General features: G+C 44.0%; 1 protein-coding gene across 3 annotated transcripts in view; it reads left to right on the top strand.

Moving 5' to 3' along the window:
* NOL4 (nucleolar protein 4) overlaps positions 1 to 23236 on the top strand; it is a 377579-nt gene extending 354343 nt beyond the window's left edge. For all 3 annotated transcript variants that reach the window (XM_088469570.1, XM_088469571.1, XM_088469572.1), the window contains 3 exons: positions 12057 to 12237; positions 12912 to 13037; positions 20728 to 23236. In XM_088469570.1, coding sequence (XP_088325696.1) covers positions 12057 to 12237; positions 12912 to 13037; positions 20728 to 20921 — 501 coding nt within the window. In that variant the 3' untranslated portion in view covers positions 20922 to 23236. The remainder of the gene's footprint in view (positions 1 to 12056; positions 12238 to 12911; positions 13038 to 20727) is intronic.
* Positions 23237 to 24261: the final 1025 nt, after the last annotated feature.

Genomic DNA, 24261 nt, shown 5'->3' on the forward strand with positions numbered 1-24261 from the left:
GTCCAAGTGTGGTGGTGGTTGCGATGCCTGACCTTCCCAGCACTGGACGGGAAGAGGTGGCTCTTTCCACCATTTGCACGCCCCCTGCAAGTGCTGAAAGGAGCACCCACAGTCCACTTGCTGATATGCAAATTGAAGATGTCACTGTTGAAGTACAACAGGATGAGGATACTGGTGTAGCTGGCGCTGAGGAGGAAGTTGGCGAGGAGGATTCTGATGGTGATGTGGTTTGTTTAAATCAGGCTCCGGGGGAGACAGTTGTTGTCCGTGGGATGAAAAAGCCCATCACGGTCATGCCTGGGCAGAAGACCAAACATTCCACCTCTTTGGTCTGGCAATATTTCTATCCAAATCCGGACAACAACTGTCTTGCCATATGTACCATATGTAAAGGTGAAATAAGTAGGGGTAGGGACGTCAACCACCTAGGAACATCCTCCCTTATACGGCACCTGCAGCGCGTTCATAAAAAGTTACTGTCAAGTTCAGAAACTTTGGCTAAGACCGTAAGCAGTCCAGGGACACCTAAATCCCGTTGTCCTGTTGTATCCAAGCGCCTGCAGACCACACCGTCAACTCCCTCCTCGTCAATTTCCTCCTTAGTCAGGATCGGAAGTAGTCCTGCAGGCCATGTCACTGGCATGACTGACTCTCCTATCCGGGATTCCTCTGGAGGATCCTGCATTGCTACGCCTACTGCTGCCGCTGCTGCTGTTGCTGCTGCTGGGAGTCGTTCATCATCCCAGAGAGGAAGTAGGAACACCACTACTTTTACTAAACAATTGACCCTCCAACAGTCCTTAGCGAGGAGGATGAAGTACGACAGCAGTCATCCTGAAGCAAAACGTATAACTGAGGCCCTTGACTGCTATGTTGGTGTTAGACGTGCGTCCGGTATCCGCCATTAGTGCAGTGGGATTTAGACAATTGATGGAGGTAGTGTGTCCCCGGTTCCAAATCCCGTCTAGATTCCACTTCACTAGGCAGGCGATACCGAGACTGTACAGAAACGTCAGAAAAAGTGTCCTCAGTGTCCTGAAAAATGCCGTTGTACACAATGTCCACTTAACCACGGACATGTGGACAAGTGGAACAGGGCAGACTAAGGACTATATGACTGTGACAGCCCACTGGGTAGATGTATCACCTTACGCAGCAACAGCAGCAGCGTCACCAGTAGCAGCATCTCAGAAATGCCAGCTCATTACAAGGCAGGCTACGCTGTGTATCACCGGTTTCAGTAAGAGGCACACCGCCGACAACCTCTTAGAGAAACTGAGGGAAATCATCGCCCAGTGGCTTACCCCACTTAGACTCTCCTGGGGATTTGTGATATCTGACAACGCCACCAATATTGTGCGGGCATTACATCTGGGCAAATTCCAGCACGTCCCATGTTTTGCTCACACAATAAACTTGGTGGTGCAGAATTTTCTGAAAAGCGACAGAGGCGTGCAGGAGACGCTTTGGGTGGCCCGAAAAATTTCTGGCCACTTTCGCCATTCAGCGACTGCGTGCCGAAGACTGGAGCGCCAGCAAACACTCTTGAACCTGCCCCGCCATCACCTGAAGCAAGAGGTTGTGACGCGGTGGAACTCAACCCTCTATATGCTTCAGAGGATGGAGGAGCAGCAAAAGGCCATACAAGCCTATACATCCACCTATGACATAGGCAAAGGAGGGGGTATGCACCTGACTCAAGCGCAGTGGAGAATGATTTCCGTGTTGTGCAAGGTTCTCCAGCCCTTCGAACTTGCCACACGTGAAGTCAGTTCAGACACTGCCAGCTTGAGTCAGGTCATTCCCCTCATCAGGCTTTTGCAGAAGCAGCTGGAGAAAGTGAAGGAGGAGCTAAGACGGAGCGATTCCGCTCGGCATGTGGGACTTGTGGATGAAGCCCTTCATTCGCTTTGCCAGGATTCCAGGGTGGTCAATCTGTTGAAATCAGACCACTACGTTTTGGCCACCGTGCTCGATCCTAGGTTTAAAGCCTATGTGGTGTCTCTCTTTCCGGCCGACACAAGCCTGCAGAGGTGCAAAGACCTGCTGGTGAACACACTGTCAGCTGAAGCGGAACGTGACACGTCAACGGCTCCTTCTTCATTTTCTCCTGCAACTGGGGCTGCCAGGAAAAAACTTAGGTATCCTAAGCAACCCGCTGGCGGTGATGCAGGGCAGGCAGGACCAAGTTTGGACATCTGGTCCGGACTGAAGGACCTGGCAACAATTTCTGACATGTCTACTGTCACTGCATATGATACTGTCACCATTGACAGAATGGTGGAGGATTACATCGGTGACAGCATCCAAGTAGGTATGGCAGACAGTCCATACCTGTACTGGCAGGAAAAAGAGGCAATTTGGAGGCCCCTGTACAAACTGGCTCTATTTTACCTGAGTTGCCCCCCCTCCAGTGTGTACTCCGAAAGAGTGTTTAGTGCAGCCGGGAACCTTGTCAGCGAAAGGCGTAGGAGGTTGCTTCCACAGAATGTGGAGAAGATGATGTTCATCAAAATGAATTATCAGCTCTTCCAGGGAGACCAGCCTCCAGAAGGTACAGAGGGACCTGTGGTGGTGGATTCAAGTGGGGACGAGTTAATACTTTGTGAGGATGAGGATGTACACACTGAAGAGGGTGAGGAATCGGTGGATGAGGAGGATGAGGATGACATCTTGCCTCCATAGAGCCAGTTTGTGCAGGGACACATTAATTGCCAGCTTGTTTTGTGGGGGCCCAAACGAACCAATCATTTCAGCCACAGTTGTGTGGCAGACCCTGGCGCTGAAATGATTGGTTTGTTAAAGTGTGCATGTCCTGTTTATACAACATAAGGGTGGGTGGGAGGGCCCAAGGACAATTCCATCTTGCACCTCTTTTTTTTCTTTGCATTATGTACAGTTTGGGGCCTAGTTTTTCAAACTGCCATCCTGTCTGCCACTGCAGTTTCACGCCTAGATGGGTCACGTGTTTGTGCCGCCCACTCGTGTCGCTTAGCATAGTCATCCAGCTACCTCGGTGCAACGTTTTGGACATAAAAACACTATTGTGAGGTGTGAGGTGTTCAGAATAGACTGGAAATGAGTGGAAATTAAGGTTATTGAGGTTAATAATAGCATAGGAGCAGAAAAACCTACAAATTCTGTGATTTTAGCTGTTTTTATGCTTTTTTAAAAAAAAATACAGATCCAAAACACAAAACCCAGAACCCAAAACACGGAAGGGTGGTTTTGGCAAAACCAATCCAGATCCAAAACACGAAGAAAGATCCAGATCCAAAACCAAAACACAAAACACGAAAAGTGGCCGGTGCACACCCCTAATATATATATATATATATATATATATATATATATATATATATTAGGGATGAGCGGGTTTGGATCTGAGCCAGATTCGGGTCAGGTTTGAGTTCTCCCGCCTGGCTCGGATCTGAAATCGAGCAAAACCTCTTCATCCCGCTGTCGGATTCTCACGGGTTTTGGATTGTATATAAGGTCCCCGCGTCTACGCCATTTTTCACTCCTGCGGTGGACAGTGAAGAGGGAGGGTGGCAGGGGCAAACGCCGGAATTTTAAAGGGGGGTTTCCAAACGGTTGATCTATAACAAAAAAAAAGCAACTATATATATATATTAGAGATGAGCGGTTCGGATTCTGTGGAATCCGAACCGCTCCGAACATTGGGGATCCGAGTCCACCCGAACCCTGTTCGGGTGTTCACCGCCTGACTCAGATCCCCGTTCGGGGCCGAACGGCGGCCGCCTGATGTCGGATTCTCACTAGAGAATCCGACATCAGGTCTCCTCGCGTGTAGGGCAGAGCGCAGTGATAGCGCTCTGCCCTACACAGACACAGACACACAGCCGCCAGCGGCAGCTGTGTGTTTGTTACAGCAGCCAATGAGAGTCACACAGACTCTCATTGGCTGCTGCACGGAGGGAGCCGGCTGGAGCTCACACATGAGCTCCGTCTTCCGGCTCCCTCCTCAGCGTGTGACAGAGCGGACGGCGCGGGAGCGGGGATACAGGTAAGTTTTATTTTTTTTATTTTTTTACTTGTCAAAGGTCCGGGGGCGCTACTGGGGGGGGGTCTGCACTACTGGGGGGGTCTGCTACTGGGGGGGGGCTATACTACTGGGGGGGCCATACTACAGAGGGGCCTGCTACTGGGGGGGCTATACTACTGGGGGGGGGTCTGCACTACTGGGGGGGGGTCTGCTACTGGGGGAGGCAATACTACTGGGGGGGCCATACTACAGAGGGGCCTGCTACTGGGGGGGGCTATACTACTGGGGGGGGGTCTGCTACTGGGGGGGCCATACTACTGGGGGGGATCTGCACTATTGGGGGGCCATACTACAGAGGGGCCTGCTACTGGGGGGGGCTATACTACTGGGGGGGTCTGCACTACTGGGGGGGGTCTGCTACTGGGCAGGGCTATACTACTGGGGGGGCCATACTACAGAGGGGCCTGCTACTGGGGGGGGCTATACTACTGGGGGGGTCTGCTACTGGGGGGGCCATACTACTGAGGGGCCTGCTACTGGGGGGGGCCATACTACTGGGGGGGCCTACTACAGGGGGGGCCATACTACAGGGGGGGCCCATACTACAGGGGGGGCTACTACTGGAGCAGCCTACTACTGGGGGTGCCTGCTACTGGGGCAGCCTACTACTGGGGGAGCCATACTACTGGGGGGGCATACTACTAGGTGGCATGCTAATGGGGGGCATACTACTGGGGGGGCCTGCTAATGGGGGACATACTACTGGGGGGGCCTGCTAATGGGGGGCATACTACTGGGGAGCATTCAACTGGGGGCACTGCATAGTGGACCGTACTACTAAGGGGACTGCATAGGGGGCACCACTGCTGGGGGACATTGTGTAAGGGACACCGCTACTGTGGGCATTGTGTAAAAGGGTCACTACTGTGGGCATTGTGTAAAAGGGGCACTACTGTGTGTCGTAACATAAATAAGAGACACTACTTTATGGTGTAATGTGAATCAGGCCCTATGTGCGGTGTAATGCTAATAAGATTGTGCACTGTGACTCCTAGGGCCGTAGCCCACTTTGTAAACAAGTACTGTGACTCTGCTGGCCGTACCCCACTGGGTGGGTGCACTACTTTTCATTTCTGCCACTGCTGTGTGGCAATGTGTCATAGATGTGCTTTATACTGTGGTGTCTGTGTCGTTGTGCCGCTGCTTTGTCGCTTAGTAACCAGTCAGCTCACTGCAACCTTTGGCCAATAATGTTGAAAACAATATTATAAGCTGTGATATGGTCTAAATTGACTGGAAATTAATGTTATTGAGGTTAATAATACTCTAGGAAGAAAAAAAAGACCAATTTATGTGATTTTAGCTTTTTTTGTCAATTTTTGTAAAAAAATCCAAATCCAAATCCAAAGCCAGTCACCGCAGTTTGGCAAATCCAAATCCAAATCCAAAGCCGGACGACGAATTAGAACCAAATCCAAATTCAAATCCGGCAAAAATGGTCCGGCGCACATCCCTAATATATATATATATATATATATATATATATATATATATATTATACACACATATGTATACACATATATAACCCATGCATAGACAATAATGACCACAAAGCAGATTGGTTTTTTTGGACAGGGAGAGGGAGATAATGTTATGTGAATAGGAGTTGGAGACTCCAGGCTGCATGCTGGTACCCAGGTCATATTTTAACCTCAGCAGCACATCCGACATATCAGGGACTCCGACCAGGACAGCACATAAACAATTAAGCAATTACATTCCCCATTCATTCCTTCCCGTCACATACAGAAGCACACAAACCCTGTCACACACAACAACAGCACACACACACTGTCATACACAACAGGACACATACCCTGTCACACAGAGCAGCAGGCCAGCAGCACACACCGTGTCAGCAGCAGCACACACGCACACACACAGCACGCAGCATACACCTCTCTGTACAAATGCCTAAATCCTTCATCCATGGAGTTAATCATTCACGCGTCTGCTTGCCGGGCTTAACGGGACTCTGGAGAAGTGAAGGGTGACTGGAATGCAGGCTGCCTGTGTTACTGCGGGGCTGCTGGGTGATCCTCCTCCCACGCTCCCTGCTTTTGGAGGACTGTAAGGCAGTGCCCGAGCTGCTCCGATCGTAGTGGGTGGCCTGCGGCTAGTGCAGAGACAGAGACAAGGCTGTCTCTGTCTCTGAAATTTTTTTTTGGTCTGACAGGGGGGGTTTCTGGGTACTCAGAAACCCCCCCTGCATGCGCTAATGGGTGGGGGTTTGCTGTGCTGGTGCTGCTGTTGTCCATAGGGGCTGTGTTCAAAGTCCATAGGGGCTGGCTGTTGTGCAGTGTCCCATAAAGGCTGTAGTCCTAAAGGGGTGCTGCAGTGTTGTCCAGGGGGTGCTCTATCCATCAGAGGTGCTACCCAAGTGCAAAAAAGACAATCATTTATTTTCTGTTTGTGTGCGCTGTAGCCGCACATGCATCAACATAGCAGTGCCAAGCGTGCGCCTGTGTCATAAGTCAAGGGCCGGCTGGCTCGTCTATTGAAGGGTGGTGTAACCCCCAAAGTGCCGGAATTTTAATTTTTTTTCCTGTGTTTGTGATTTGTGTGCGCTGTAGCCGCATGTGCATCAACAAAGTAGCAGCGCCAAGCATGCGCCTGTGTCATAAGTCAAGGGCCGGCTGGCTCGTCTGCTGAAGGGTGGTGTAACCCCCAAAGTGCCGGAAAAAATAAATAAAATTCTGTTTGTGACTTGTGTGCGCTGTAGCCGCACGTGCATCAACAATGTAGCAGCGCCAAGCATGCGCCTGTGTCATAAGTCAAGGGCCGGCTGGCTCGTCTGCTGAAGAGTGATGTAACCCCCAAAGTGCCCCCAAAAATTTAAACATTTTCTTTTATTTCTTTTTCTGTGTTTGTGTGCGCCTTAGCCGCACGTGCATCAACAAAGTAGCAGCGTCAAGCGTGCACCTGTGTCATAAGTCAAGGGTTGGCTGGTCTCTTGAAGGGCGGTGTAACCCCCAAAGTGCCCCAAAAAATTTAAACATTTTCTTTTTTTTCTTTTTCTGTGTTTGTGTGCGCCTTACCCGCACGTGCATCAACAAGGTAGCAGCACCAAGTATGTACTCTTTGGGGCCTAGTTTTTCAAACTGCCATCCTGTCTACCACTGCAGTGCCACTCTTAGATGGGCCACGTGTTTGTGCTGCCCACTTGTGTCACTTAACATAGTCATCCAGCTACCTCGGTGCAACCTTTTTGCTTAAAAACAATATTGTGAGGTGTTCAGAATAGACTGGAAATGAGTGGAAATTAATGTTATTTAGGTTAATAATAGCATAGGAACAAAAAAAAAAAAATTCAGTGATTTTAGCTGTTTTTATGCTTTTTTCCCAAGAAATACAGATCCAAAACGGTGTAGGAATTACAACGGTTTCTATATGTGCCTCCCATTTTTTAAGGGGCCAAAAGTAATGGGACTATCAACTCAAAAGCTATTCATGGACAGGTGTGGGCTATTCCCTCGTTATTTCATTATCAATTAAGCAGGTAAAAGGTCTGGAGTTGATTCTAGGTGTGACATTTGCATTTGGAATCAGTTGCTGTCGACTCTAAATATGAGTCCAAAGAGCTGTCACTATCAGTGAAGCAAGCCATCATTAGGCTGAAAAATCAAAACAACCCATCAGAGAGATAGCAAAAACATTAGGTGTGACCAAATCAACTGTTTGGAACATTCTTAAAAAGAAAGAATGCACTGGAGAGCTCAGCAACACCAAAAGACCACGGAAAACAACTGTGGTAGATGACAGAAGAATTATTTCCCTGGTGAAGAAAAACCCCTTCACAACAGTTGGCCAAATCAAGAACACTCTACAGGAGGTAGGTGTATATGTGTCAAAGTCAACAATCAAGAGAAGACTTCACAAGAGTGAATATAGAGGGTTCACCACAAGATGTAAACCATTGGTGAGCCACAAAAACAGGAAGACCAGATTAGAGTTTGCCAAACAACATCTAAAAAAGCCATTACAGTTCTGGAACAACATCCTATGGACAGATGAGATAAAGATCAACTTGTACCAGAGTGATGGGAAAATAAGAGTATGGAGAAGGAAAGGAACTGCTCATGATCCAAAACATACCACCTCATCAGTGAAGCATGGTGGTGGTAGTGTCATGGTGTGGTTGCCAATGGAACTGGTTCCCTTGTATTTATTTATGATGTGACTGCTGACAAATGCAGCAGAATGAATTCTGAAGTGTTTTGGGCAATATTATATGCTCAAATTCAGTCAAATGCTTCAGAACTCATTGGACAGCGCTTCACATTGCAGATGGACAATGACCCGAAGCATACTGCAAAAGCAACCAAAGAGTTTTTTAATGCTAAAAAGTGGAATGTTATGCAATGGCCAAGTCGATCCCCTGACCTGAATCCGGTTGAGCATGCATTTCACTTGATGAAGACAAAACTGAAGGGAAAATGCGCCAAGAACAAGCAGGAACTGAAGACATTTGCAGTAGAGGCCTGGCAGAGCATCACCAGGGATGAAACCAGCGTCTGGTGATTTCTATGCGTTCCAGACTTCAGGCTGTAATTGCCTGCAAAGGATTTGCAACAAAGTATTAAAAAGTGAAAGTTAGATTTAGGATTGTTTAGTTTGTCCCATTACTTTTGGCCCCTTAAAAAGTGGGAGGCACATATAGAAACCGTTGTAATTCCTACACCGTTCACCTGATTTGGATGTAATTACCCTCAAATTAAATCTGAAATTCTGCAGTTAAATCACATCTTGTTTGTTTCATTTCAAAGCCATTGTGGTGGTGAATAGAGGCCAAAATATGAAAATTCTGTCAATGTCCCAATATTTATGCACCTGACTGTATATACATATATCACACACACACTCAAGAGAGCTAGCTCATAGGTTTATTCAGTTGCCACCTAGTGAAAACACATTTATTCAATACCCATCTTACATAGTGAAAGTGGGTGGTTAGTAGTAGATATTGATCGACAATTTGGAGAGTTGGTATTTACCCATTTTTGAGAAATAGCTGTATAATAATATTTTCCTGGACTAAAGACTCAAATATTATATTTGATTCAGATGTGTCTACATTTAGGAATTTAGCACTTTTAATGTATGTGCTTACGCTGTATAACTGTACTGCCATATACTATAAAGCAAAATGTGCACCGTACCATGTTAGTCAGTAGATATGTGAGAGAAAACTTGGAGTATTTATCAAAGCTGGGAGAGAGATATACATTTTACAAAATTACCAACCAATCAACTCCTAACTAACATTTTTTAAACATCCTGCAAAATGTAAATTGGAAGCTGATTGGGTAGTACTTTATTTCACAGATGGTGTAATGGTAGCATTACTACCTCACAGCACTGAGGTCGTGGGTTCAATTCCCACCACGGCCCTAACTGTGTGGAGTTTGTATATTCTCCCTGTGCTAGCGTGGGTTTCCTCCGGGTACTCCGGTTTCCTCCCACACTCCAAAAATATACTGGTAGGTTAATTGGCTCCAAACAAATACTAACCCTAGTGCGTATGTGTGTGCGCGTATGTGATAGGGAACATAGATTGTAAGCTCCACTGGGGCAAGGACTGATGTGAATGGCCGAATATTCTCTGTAAAGCGCTGCGGAATATGTGTGCACTATATAAATAACTGGTAATAAATAAATAAATAATTTCTCACAATTTTATCTCTCTCCCAGCTTTGCTAAATAGTCCTGAAAGGAAGAAAAATAGAACCCAAAGTCTAATGATAATGCTGGGCCATATAACGAGTGGCAGAGTGGTATAAGCAGAGGTGTAGAAGTGGGTGGTGACACGTGTGCACAGACACAGCAATTGCCTTCCACGTCTTATGCTGTGGTAAATGGCTGCTTATTCTTGATTTTTACCTCATCACTTTGCCAAAATGCAGATATGTACTATAAACCATTGCATTGGCCTTTCCCGAAATATCAAGTTTTAATGCCTACAGTATGAAAATGGGAAGATTGCAGAGATGCCAAGGAAGGTGAAGGTGCATTTCTCTCCCTTTCATGACAAAGCGCACACAATACATTAGGTCCTAAAAGGTATTTTACTCAGTTTATTATGTTTTTTTTCATGGGAAAATGTCAACATAAAAGCAGTTTAATGAACATGCTATCAAATGCTACTTAGGCTGCCAGCGTACAGAATGCTGCTTTCTGCTGTATCCTTTGTACACTGCACATATTCCAAACCTAGTTCTTTATCTTCAACGGGCTAATACATTTCTTTCACCCCTTTGTAAAATGATGACTGCTAAGTACTATAGACAGCTCTCCCCGTCTTCCATCCAGAGCCTGTCTATATAACTGACCTTGTCTATACAAAATCCCAGAACTCAACAATATACACAGGTTCCTTCTCTAACTGAAGGGCGGGTTGTGGATTATACAGTGTCAATCTATCATCTAAGATTTGTCTGCAGTTCTTAACCTTGATCCATAAAAGTTTAAATAGTGCTGTGCCTATTATATGTATGAAAGATTTACCAGGAATAGAAAAACTTCTCATTCTAATTCTGTGTACATGAAAGACATTGCTGGATAATAAAACGCAATGTGTCCAGCTACTTTTCCATGCTCACGTTGAATGATGCCGAGTGCATCTTGCCTGTTTTTACACTGCGCGCTCAGCTGAGCACATGCAAGTTCGGGAGATGCAGAGTCAGACGCTTTTCAATTGCATCTACACTGGCATCTGAGGGGGCATAACTGGGATGTAACCCACAAAGGCAGTGTTCAGTGAGGGGGTGTTGACTGAATTGTTGGCTGTGTGTAGTTAGACTTAAGCACAATTACACCATTTTCAGTTGTATCTTTTGTACCTACTGCAACATAGGATAAGTACTATTTGTCATTTACAGTGATGACTAGTAGCAACCAAGTGAACACATGGCCAGATAATGCACCCAGGGCCATTGCAGGGACCAGGAAGCTGAGGTCCCGGTCCTTCCTAAGGACGAGCTTCCCAGCAGATCTGCAGGATGCTGCAAGCCAAATACAAGTGCCATTGGGCAGCCTCCTTGGCCTTGTGCCCTGGGGGGCAGACTCGCTTGCACACCCCTAGTTATGGCACTACACATATGGGCAGCCACATTGCACAATGCATAAAACTCTGCATACAGGCGTATATACACATTTCTTCCATGCATGCAATTTGGGAAGAATATATGTCCGGTTTCAGTCCACTTGCACTCAAAGTGTGCAGTGTAGGGAAACAGAACTTCCCCCAAGGTGCTGGAAATAGAACATGCAATTTTCAAATATCCTTAATACTGTTAGTATACATGGAGGGTTTCAGATATGTACATAAACGCAATGGTTTACTTACATCTCCGTTTTTTGTGGGCTGCACATGTGCAGAATGAGTTCTGTGTGTTAGCACACAGTGCCCCCAAGACATAGCACAGGGAGTGGGATGTCGCCAGCCTGCATTCCTTGAAACGGGCGCAACAACCCCGCTTTCCCGGAATCCCGAAGCCAAGGTCTGCTTCGAAGTATGCACATTTCCTGGCCTCGCAAGCGGGCAGGCGGAGGTTAGTCTGAGCAAGCTTCAGATAGCTGATGCCTGGAACATTGCGACCAATGTTCGCTATGTTGATCTGATGCCACCTCTTCAGGTGCACTCGGATCTGTATGCGGCTGAAGGAGTCTTGTTTCCCCTCAGACGTCTCCTGCAGGCATTAGTATATTAGCTGTATGGTACGGCCTTCCTGCGGCTGTGCAGTATCGTACATATCTGCGTTGGGCCCATTGTTCAGTGGAACAAATCCCCACTAATTCCACAGCACCCATATCCAGCAAAGCTCTTATTTGTCTGAAAAATGGCATAAAGTTATACAAACTGTTGTATGAGTTATTTTTGTGTTACACATAGTAGCATTCTCTTAATTACTAAAATAAATCATTATATATATATATATAAAGAGAAAAGTTGACTTAATACGCTGATACATGTTAACACACTTTCTTGCAGGATGAACCAGCACTACCCGACAAACCATACAAACAAGAAACTGCACAGGTCACTTACTCCACGTCCGCTGTATCCAGCACGCAAGAGGTGTTATACATCAATGGGAATGGGACTTACAGTTACCATAGTTACCGGGGGCTAGGAGGAGGCTTACTCAATCTCTCAGATACTTCTAACAGTGGTGAGTTTCACTGCATTTCCTCGCTCAGCTATTTTAAGGTCTACAATTACATACAATCATCTATTATATTAATCTAGCAGAATAATACAATGTACAACACATAACACATCATCTAGTTAAACCTAAATTGTTTATATTGATTTTTTTTTATTCAGGTAAGTGCTTTGTTTATTTATTACTGATCGTTAAAATGGAATTTGCTTTATTCAGTAGCTACTAAGTAAGTTCACCATTGTATATGCAAAGGCTATGTATGGTGAGCGTAACATGTGAGAGAAGGATTTCATGATGTGGGAGGCAGTACAGCAGTCAGTAAGACAGTGACAGACATTGCACTCAGCCTGTCTACACCTAAAATGACTGATTACAGTGGGTAGAGGTTTGAAGTTCAGTAAAGGGTATTGCATGATGTTTTTCAGCAAAACTTTTAGACTTTAAAGCTATTTAACAGCTAATACTCAGAAATGTCTAGCTGAGTCCTTACACTAGTGATGTTTATGGTTTATACAGTATATGCTGAATTGGTTAAATGAATGCACAATTTAGTAAATGGAAACAATCGGTTATCTCCACTTGTGTAAAGTGATAAATGTATGTGACCTCTGGGCTGACAGCCCCAGGGGTGTGGTGTGTGGTATGGGAATGGTAGGTTTACTGACTTTCCACGTCTTCAGTGCCTCCACCTAGGTCGACTTTGGATGGTACCGCAACAGGAGGTGGACGTGTACTTCACCCTTCAGGTGTCGACCCGGGTGATCCCCTGCCTGGCTCACCTGCGACACCAAGTAACAATACAAACGGTAAGGAGGAAAAAATAAAATGGTGTTTTCATTTCTATAAGAGTGGGATGGGAGTAAGAGTTAGTGCTAAGGACCTGATTCAGAGATGAACACAAATGTTATCACTGCTCTGACCCCCATACACAGCGGCTGTGCGAATATATGCAAGTATGGCAGCCTCTGGAATTTGTTTTGAGATGCCCATCGGCAGCAACGCAGTCACGCCATTTGCGTACAAGGAAGCAACTATTGGACGCACATCGGTCGATCATCTGACTTCTTTGTTTTTCAATATTAAGTTTTTATTAAGGTATGGAAATAAAACGGACTTCTGAGTAACCATGTGGTTGCTCGGATTGGCCAACGGAACCGAATCGTTAGAGCCTTAACAACTGCGTGCAGGATCACAGGTTGTGACACACTCCCAAAGCGGTCCAGACAAACCTGCGTTTGAGTCGCCACACCCCCACACCCAATAGAACTACCCACAAATGGTTCATGACTGTCAATTACTTTGCAAATAAATCATTTGCCCACCCGCCATGGCAAACCCATTGCGGGACATTCACAGTGTAACTCTGGAGCATGTGCAGTAGATAAAACATCAGCCATTTCTGAATCAGGCCCTAAACTGTAACGGTGCAATGTAATGTATAAACCGATTTTACTTAATAACCCTGCATACAGTATGTAGCTATGTATTGCAAACATCAATTTGTAAACAATGATTTAGTTCTGTCTTTCTAGTTCTCCCTGACACAAGGCTACAGCTAATAGTAAAATGGCTAGCATGTGAGTCCAGGCTTAGCTAACATCATGTATCACTCCCACGGTCAGTACAGCAGTGTTGAGACCGAGTTGGTGCACATAAACTTTACAACACTAGGCCAACTTCAGACTGTTGGCTAGGATGGGCACTTCTTCACTTGCACTTCTTCTTTTAGGCCTATATCACTGCCGGGGTAGCAATCTGTACTAGGGGCTACTTTGGATGCTGCAGACTTTGAGGTGCCTCTGAAGATGCAATCCTCTTGTAATCAAGTCCAGTGCTCAAAGACAAATCTGAAACACTCAGGAACAAGCGATCGCCATCTGCTCACTCTCCACTCTATGCTTCACTGTATTGCTGCAGTGACCAGGCTCAATTGTGCTGCAGACAGTGCTTCCAGCTGAAGCCAAATGAGGGGAAGATGGCAGCTTCAATGGGATTCTGGCCCTGATTCAGAGCCGGACGGTCTGACAGAGCTCGCTCTGAATCAGGGCCGGGCTATTTTTTTTTAGAACGGCCTCCTGGCCGCTCGCATAGCTGTGGGTGACCACCCACAGCTATAGCGAGCGGCCAGGAAGATGGTTGCGATGGTCAAGACCATTGGGCTTGCGACGAGACCCTTGTGGTAGGGTCTCGTTGCCGCAAGCCCAAGAGTGCTTTCGGCTCTAACAGAGCTGAAAGCACTACCACTGACATCACTCGTGATGTCAGTGGGGCCGCCCCCAAACGGAGGCGTTCACATAGGAACGCCTCCGTTTGGGCAGCCACTCCCCCGGCCCACCCACCAAAGGGGGCGTGTTGTCACTCAACATCGACAGCTTGCCCCCTTTGGTACGAGACCCGGAGCGACGGATTGCCCATCGCTATCCGGGTCTCGCGCATGCACACGATGGAGCCAGCTCCATCGTGCGCATGCGCTCTGGGCCACCATCGACCCGGTTGCAAGCGCTCAGCGCTTGCGACTGGGTCTGAATCAGGCCCTCTGTTTGATCCTTACCATCAGTCTTTGCAACTGGTGCTGATAGGACATGTAGTTTACCCAGCCACCTATTAGTAGGAAGTGTCTAACAGCCCTGGGACTGTCCAGTGACATGCCTGACAGATATTGGCATCATGGGAGCATTTAAAGCATTGGGAGTTTGCTAAGGGGTAAATTTACTAAGAATTGAGATTGTCCCTATTAACAATGAGATTAATCTCGCTGTACCTCGCCAGAACTCGGGTGATTTTTTTCACAAATTGAGTTGGCCGATGGTGAAGCAGAACGAGATATCCCCCTGAGTATCACGTTTTGCAGGAGATTACGCACACGAGATTGCAGAGTTTTCTGTCTGCCTAACTCTCCCAAACAAGCAGCCTGCACATATCAGTGAGATATGTGAAAGCTGCTTGTGTGTTGTACCTGTAAAAAACGGGTTGAAATACTTTTAAAAAATGATGTAGGGTCCCCCCCAAAAAAACCTAGCCATCCCCGGACTTGTCAGCCAGTCCTGGTTCCAAAAATTATGGGGAACAAAAAGAGTAGGGTTCCACCGTAATTTAGGAACCAGCACCAGGCTGCAGGGCCAGTCCTGGTTTTAAATATAGGGGGGAAAAATTGTGTAGGGGTCCCCCTATATTTAAAACCAGCACCGGACCCAAACCAACCGGGGTGTAGTGCCACAGCCAGGAGACCTTACCACCGGGGCTCCATGGCCAAAGCATTAACACCCCAAGCCAGTCAGGCCAAGCCGGGATCTCAGGGGAGATGGGGACACCCCAAAAAAGGGGTCCCCCCCTCTCCCAAAACCCCAGGCTTAGTCTGAAGCCTGGGGCTCTTCCCCGCACCCCTAGGCTGTGGGTACGGGGGTAATAAATTGTTAAATAGTAGAAAACTATTGTATTTTACAGTGGAACTACAGGTGCCAGCTTGCCTGCCCCTTGGCACTTGTGGAACTACAAGTGCCAGCAGGCGGCTGACACCCGTATCCCCGATGTAAAATAAATAGTTAAACAAAGACAGTAGACACACACCGTATACAGTATAAGTTTAATACATACACCTATCCCATTCACTGATTGGCCCTAGGAAAAAATTCAGAAAGTGGCCCTACGTGCGCGTTTGAAAGGCGCATGGCCGAAAAAAGTTGGTGTGACCTTGAGAGGCGTGGTGTGGTGTGAAATTACATGCCTGCAAGCAACTCCCCCATTATAGTCATGCTGGGGGCATGCCCACCGTGCCGGGAGATGATGGGCGCATCTCACCAGAATAAACACAGAAAGAATGTGAATGAGTATTTTCTTACCTATATGATTCTCTAGAAAAGGGGGCCCTAGACTGCACACCCTGAATATATATAATGGGAGGTGCTACGTGTGGAGACTATTGTTGCAAACACATGAAGAAAAAGTACAGGTGCACAACTCCAACATTACTAATTATATACAGTCAGGTGCATAAATATTGGGACATTGACAGAATATTCACCACAATGGCTTTGAAATTATACAAACAAGATGTGCTTTAACTGCAGACTTTCAGATTTAATTTGAGGGTAATTACATCCAAATCAGGTGAACGGTGCAACGGTGTCTATATGTGCCTCCCACTTTTTAAGGGGCCAAAAGTAATGGAACTATCAACTCAAAAGCTATTTCATGGACAGGTGTGGGCTATTCTCTCTTTATTTCATTATCAATTAAGCAGGTAAAAGGTCTGGAGTTGATTCTAGGTGTGACATTTGCATTTGGAATCAGTTGCTGTCGACTCTAAATATGAGATCCAAAGAGCTGTCACTATCAGAATTATTTCCTTGGTGAAGAAAAACCCCTTCACAACAGTTGGCCAAATCAAGAACACTCTCCAGGAGGTAGGTGTATACGTGTTAAAGTCAACAATCAAGAGAAGACTTCACAAAAGTGAATATAGAGGGTTCACCACAAGATGTAAAAACATTGGTGAACCTCAAAAACAGGAAGACCAGATTAGAGTTTGCCAAACAACATCTAAAAAAGCCATTACAGTCCTGGAACAACATCCTATGGACAGATGAGACAAAGATCAACTTGTACCAGAGTGATGGGAAGAGAAGAGTATGGAGAAGGAAAGGAACTGCTCATGATCCAAAACATACCACCTCATCAGTGAAGCATTGTGGTGGTAGTGTCATGGCGTGGGCATGTATGGCTGCCAATGGAACTGGTTCCCTTGTGTTTACTGATGATGTTACTGCTGACAAAAGCAGCAGAATGAATTCTGAAGTGTTTCGGGCAATATTATATGCTCATATTCAGTCAAATGCTTCAGAACTCATTGGACAGCCCTTCACAGTGCAGATGGACAATGACCCGAAGCATACTGCAAAACCAACCAAAGAGTTTTTTAAAGCTAAAAAGTGGAATGTTATGCAATGGCCAAGTCAATCCCCTGACCTGAATCTGATTGAGCATGCATTTCTCTTGATGAAGACAAAACTGAAGGGAAAATTCCCCAAGAACAAGCAGGAACTGAAGACACTTGCAGTAGAGGCCTGGCAGAGCATCACAAGGGATGAAACCCAGCGTCTGGTGATGACTATGCGTTCCAGACTTCAGGCTGTAATTGCCTGCAAAGGATTTGCAACAAAGTATTAAAAAGTGAAAGTTAGATTTAGGATTGTTTAGTTTGTCCCATTACTTTTGGCCCCTTAAAAAGTGGGAGGCACATATAGAAACCGTTGTAATTCCTACACCGTTCACCTGATTTGGATGTAATTACCCTCAAATTAAATCTGAAATTCTGCAATTAAAGCACATCTTGTTTGTTTCATTTCAAAGCCATTGTGGTGGTGAATAGAGGCCAAAATATGAAAATTCTGTCAATGTCCCAATATTTATGCACCTGACTGTATAATACATTATGCAATAGAATTTTGCAATACATAGAGGTTTTAGCATAATCATGGCCATGGTTATGGGCCTACCCACTGTGCCCAGGTAACCTCTGAGGGTAGGTCCCTAACATACTGGGGTTGAAATCCAGAGCACAGGACACCCCCAAACAGGCCCAGCTGAGCCACCCCAGGGCATCACTCTAATGAGAGAAGGTGAAGTGTAAGAACGGATAAGATAGATAAGAGCAGCTGTTGCTGCATATATAAGAAGGTGAAAAATAGAGGTTTAAAAATAATATATATATATTAAACAAACAATAGAGGTGCTAAAAGTGCAAAAAGGAAAATGTGTTTATAATGCCATGCCCTGAAGGCGCCCAACCAAAGCAATCCAGGGGACCCATGCCCCAAAAATCAACCCATTGCTGCACTGCAGTATAAAATTTTATAGGACTTACCTAGAATTGTGCCTTGTACTAAGGTGCAGTCAAAATGCCAGAATTCCTGCTTAAAACCAATGGGGGAGGGGTGCTAATCTAGGCTGAAGACGTCTCATATCTTCAGGTGTGCATGGGAGCATACTAAATAGAGTATATAGAAGAGGGGGCCCTAGACTGCACACCCTATATATGATTCTCTGCAATAAAGAAACCTCTAAAGAAATGGATCCTCCCTGTACAGGCAGTGTCTTCCGTAGGAATAAAGCCAATGTCATCAACATGCAACAGAGGTTCAATCAGATAATATATAGTAAAAGGAGTTTTGGTGCAGGGCAAAATGGGATTTTCCCTGATCAAATCATTTTATAATAATAAAATATATTTGCTAATTTATCAGCAATATGGTTTCTTAATAATTAGTGTATTTTACTGAAGATTACTGTCTGCCCTTCTAATACTGCCAGTGGTCCTATCTGTGTCTCACCACCACCAGCCCCCCCCCCACCTCCCATGTGTCTCTCCAGTGCAATCTCTTCTGTGTCCCTCAACGCCATCTCCTCTGTGCCCACCCACCAGCGTCATATTCATGTACAATACACAGCCCCTGATGATGAATAGGCCCAAAAAGATCTTACCAGAAAAATGATTCAGATAACTGATTATTTAAGTTTCAAAATTATTCACTACATCAAGTTCAGATTATTTTATATGTAATAGAGTAAGAATCTTCTGTTGCAGGAGGTAGGTCATCCTTTATAGCAGAGGTAGCTTCTCCAGCAGCTGAATAAGTATAGTGTAGCCATGTGCCAGCCACGGGTGGCATGAAGATACATGTGAGTGCTCAGTGCAGTAAATTACAGTGCAGGGCAGTGGGGTAAGATCGCTGAGTGAGGTAGGTGAGTTAATGAAGCTGAAGTTTGATAATGCAGAAGTTGCAGTTGTCCCCACATTGGAATTAATATTGCATGAATTATGTTTGTTGCTTTTTCTGTAACACACAGTTTTGCTTACCCTGCATATCGGTAATTTATACATGCACCGCTGTTACATTTCATTCTGACACCAATGTGATCTTTTAATATTATTGGTGAGGTCTCGCATACCATGATAATGTATAATTATAGTGGATAAATTAGTGTTACAAGGAGACCCATAAGTCAGCCATATATGATATGTCATTGAATTAAACGTACTTTAGAATTTGAAGGCTCTCTCCCACATCCTGGGCTATAGAGTATGTAATAAGAGGCTAGTAATGAGCTTTTCCTATGCCTTGCAGGGTGAGTTATGCAGCTATCACATCATCCTGTTCATGACTGTCCTGACAATGAATCATCAGCCTTTTCCTTTTTAACTCAATACTAATTAATTTTATAGTAAGCAAGAATAATTACCATAACATTATTACGTATTATAAACTCCATGATAGAGCAGGGATATACTGTATTATCTCACAGTGACAGGTGAACCTGGTTATAATATTGTTGTGTAAGCATTGCACATTGCTCCAGTGTGTCTGAGTGTGGAGGATGGTGAATGTGGTTGGTCTTAGTGAGAATTCTAACTTTACCTGTCATGGGTTTTTCCCCAATGGGATTATAAAGGCAGCAGAGTTTCCAGTTTGCCTATGAGAGAATAGAATAGAAGAGGTGAATGAGAGGTTATAGTGAGTGTTTTACGTAATGAAAGTTTATTTTTAAAAGGTTTTATTTTTCTTCATTCATTTTGAATAATAGGCCCCTAGAACTAGAGCTAGTTTTTTGATTATATAAGCATGCACTGGGAGGAATTGAATAAAGGCATGCTGGTGCTGGTCAGTGGCTGTCAGTACGTGCTGGGACGTGTAGTTCAACTATCGCTGTAGTTTCAGTATAATTTTAACATCTTCGACATCTTCCAGCAACGAAGGCTCCAGGACCTCAGCTAAATCCTACAGAAATTAATGCAGTACGGCAACCAGTCACCGGCTATCAGGGATCTGCTGCATTCTGGTTACACTGAGCAGATTTATGCAGCCTTTTTATATGAAATATGCATATTACATCAGGTAGGGGACTGTAAAGTCATTGTGAACACAGGGAGATAATTTCTGGATCACCTATTAGCAATATAATAAAGCACTGCCCTGACTAGAGATAAAATATAGTTAGCCCTCCATTTTCCTAAGGACAGATCAGTTTCGCTACCTAAGGCATACCAGCAAATCAAACATCAGCTTTTATGATTTAACTTGCATTAGACCGTTAAAAGCTTATTGATGATTGGTTACTATGGTTTTACTGCAGCTTTCTTACCCTTGACCAATGTTGGTAAATAACCTTCAGTATTTCAGTGGAGCTTGTCCTCTGTGATAATGAAATCAATAGAATCAAACTGAGGGGAAAAAAACTTTAACGACTTAGACCTGGTACAGTAATATGCCCATTCCTTACACGCTTCACTCTGCCGGTAGTGGATAGCACATGAATGCCCTTTACATACATTAATATTCTTCATTATATGCTCTTGAAAACCATTAGTGTCTCATTGTAAGCAGCTTCATTGATGTGACTAATGTGTACAGATGACTGTGCCTTGCAATCCAATATACTGTATGAAAAGAGCCATTGCTCTGATGCTGACGCGCATTAAACTTGATTTGTCTTGAACAGGGCCAACAGATCTGAGCATGAAGAGTCAGTTAGCAACTACTTCCACATCGTCCAGCAACGCAAGCTCCAGACCTCAGCTAAATCCTACTGAAATTAACGCAGTCAGGCAACTAGTCGCCGGTTACCGGGAATCAGCAGCATTTTTGTTACGTTCAGCAGATGAACTAGAAAACCTGATCTTACAGCAGAACTGAGTCACACAACCTCTTCCCTGGCCTGATTTAATCCCGGAGTTCCACTAATGACATGCTGACAATGTAAAAGCCAGAGTGGACCCGTCCGGTTACCGCACTGATGAGTAGAGGAGTTAATTACCATAATGCTACACTGTTTTCTATCCATGAAGTGATGTCAAGGTGCTGCCGGTGAACTTGAGACCTCTGACATTCTGCAGGTCTTTGATGTGTCCAGCTTTATGTTCTCAGTGTGTCGGTTTAAATATTGCATATGTGGCTGTAGATCATTAAGTCGTGCAAAGCGGTGGAGCAAATGGGAGACACTAAGATGTTAAATTATTTCCAAGTGCAATATTAGTGGAATGTTCTACTGACTCTGGAATTAAATCTACACGATATGGCAGGACAAAATGCCAAACATACACTCATGGTAGAATATTCAATGAAGGATTGCATATTTTTTAAATAATGTGATTTTTATATGGTCATCTTTTTTCATGCAGACATTTTAATTTATATGAACTTTCCACATTCCCTACAATTGAGAAAATATTTTCGATTGCCATTTCCTACGGCCCTTTCAGTTTCTGATTGCTAAGAAAAAAAAAATGCACAGCAGGTAACATCTTGCAAACATCAGCTATGGGGTAATAGGATTGAGGAATGTATACCTCCATGTCCAAATGAAGCCATTTTCCAAGTGATATTTTCTATATGTTAATCGTTGTTTTCATTTAAATGATTTTGTCAGAGTAGAGTATAGGTCCAAGACCTTTTGTGTTAACTGCTGTAGTGGAGGACATCAGAGGAAATGGTCGAGTATCTGTGTTTTGGTAATTCAAAAGTAAAGGTCAAATCATTAATTTGTAAGCTGTACATACCTGCTAAAGCCTTGAAGCTACATATCTAATATAAAAGGTACCTCAGAAGAAACACTTACATATTCAATAGGATAGATACTCTTCCAGAAAAGTGACGTGATGTTTGGGGAAGCCTCCTTAGATGCCGGTTCTCGAGAGCCTGGTCCACATCATGTGACATGACACTGCCTTACAATATTATTGTACAAAAACCTCTATGCTTGGGGCAGGTTTTCTATACACAATAGAGAACAAGCAAGTTCCATCTTATAAGCAAGTTTGAGAAAAACAATGCAGCTTAAAAATGACATTTAAAGCTTTTTTATTGCCCAAAGAGATTTGGAGCTTCACGAAACCGATGACAAAGCTATGATTCAAAATTTTTATGTATGTTTACATATTTCCTTTTTTGTTTTTATAATTATTGTTGGTGAAATTTTAGTGTGAAGTATTCTACAACAAGATAGCATTGGCATACATGTAGCTGGATCCTCCTGGCAATGTTGTCAAGGTATCATAGGAATCTAGAGAGTCAAATACATTATAAGTTCTCTGTATAACACAACCCAGGGAATGTATAGCTGTGTTCTTTCATCATTTTTGCTGCTGTAACTTGTGCAAAGTCCTATTCTCTGAGGTTGGGATGATATTTAAGAGGTTGCAAGTGACAATCGGATAATTTGCACTCTGGTGGGTATTTTTCATTTTACAAAGATATATTTAGCAACCCATTGGGAGCAAGAGACATCACCACTGCGCACCCAGCGGGTAACCCCTTTTGCTGCCAGAGGTGTTAGCAGCACACTGCCATGCAGAACCTTGCACTGCTAACTGCTCTCCAAATAAAAAGGGGTAAAATTATAACCTCCCACAAGACCGGAACATGTACAAAAAAAAACAATCTGTAAATGAATACAAAAATCCAGCCTCTCTAATTCATTATTTGATGATGTGGACTACACATTATTAGTGTTTCTTTGTGCACTGAATCATAATTTCACTTTAGCAGTAGAAAGTACTTTTTTTCTTTGCACAGTATGATAATTGGTTAGTTGTTTAGCTTTTGTTAAATATCACGTCCCTTGTGCATTCCTGAATTTGCCTTATTTCATGTAAAAATGTAATTCAATTTTTGACAATGAGTTTAAGGCATCAGTGATGATATTTTGTACATAAACATACCTGTTTTATATAGACTGACTGTGATTGTGACTAGGTAATGTGCACTTTTTCTTGTAACTGTGGGCATTGCTATGCTTTTTTGAGTGTTTCTAGAATTATTGTTGCTTACTTACAAAAAAACTTTTGTGATACTGTTTGTGAAATATAATGTGAAAAACTATTGAATTATTAATATTTTTAATATATTGTACATTATTATTATTAAACAGGACAACTTTAAGTTGTGGAACCAGATCCACAAATTTCAGTGAAAAAATCAAAGATTTGAGGGCTGACATTTCCTCTGTTTTGTTTGGATAAATAAATTGATTTATGTGTAAAACGTACTATTTTCTACTCTGTATTTTTGATAAGGGAACTTGATACCCATAGGGGCATATCCAATTAGCCGCAAGATTTTCACAGCAAAAATTACTGCGACCATTGCCATGCTATCCAGCTAAAAAATAATGGTTGCAGTAATTCATGGGGGGGACAGAAGAAGCCTCTACCTCCTGAAAAATTGAAAGAAATATTGGGCAAGATAATAAAAGTATATTACCGTCCCAATGAAAATTATTTTAAGCTTTAAAATAATTTAAACATGGCTGCTTTTTGCATTTTTTTAAAAAATAAACAAATTACAGTATATAAAGCAAACTCTTTTTCATTTAAGTACAAATGGTGAAAAAAAGTAGAAGAAAAGGTAATTTGGGGGTAATTTGAGGTCATTTTTAATTCAAAAAAGAAAAAAAGCAATTATTTTTCATTTAAATAAATACTGTAATTGTATTTGTGGTGCATAAACAAAAAAAAAGTTTATTTTGGGTTAATTTGAGACCATTCCCTCCACCAATGTCTGCCTTATTTAGCTATGGGCGACCGGTGCCGTCGCACAGAGGATCTGTACGCAGAAACTTTGCCACCCAACTGCCGTTGCTCCTGGCTAGCAGGGTGCCTGGAATGGCACCCTGCAGCCAGGTTTGCTGCTGCAGCACCCGCTGAGAATCCAGATGGAAACTCTGCACACTATAGGCAGCTGATCGGGCATCCTGAGGAAGCCCAATCAGCGATGTACTTACGGGAGCTGCTGGGCACTTCTCCTTTGCGCGAAGTCATGACATCATGCACTCAGTGGGCAGGGCTGTCACATGGCACTGATTTGCCTAGTGACAGTCCTGCTTAATAATGACTTGCAATATTGAACTAATTAAGCTAACTGGAAACTTCCCAATTGCCTAATTAGTTATTAGGGGGTGTCCAAGGGGTTCTGAAGCAAGTCTCAACAATTTTTACTTAAAATAGGGATTTTTCCAGACTTTACAACTGCTCTGAAG

Source organism: Taudactylus pleione, unplaced genomic scaffold (genome assembly GCF_031769625.1).
Source record: "Taudactylus pleione unplaced genomic scaffold, aTauple2 ptg000093l, whole genome shotgun sequence".
NCBI classification, from domain to species: Eukaryota; Metazoa; Chordata; class Amphibia; order Anura; family Myobatrachidae; genus Taudactylus; species Taudactylus pleione.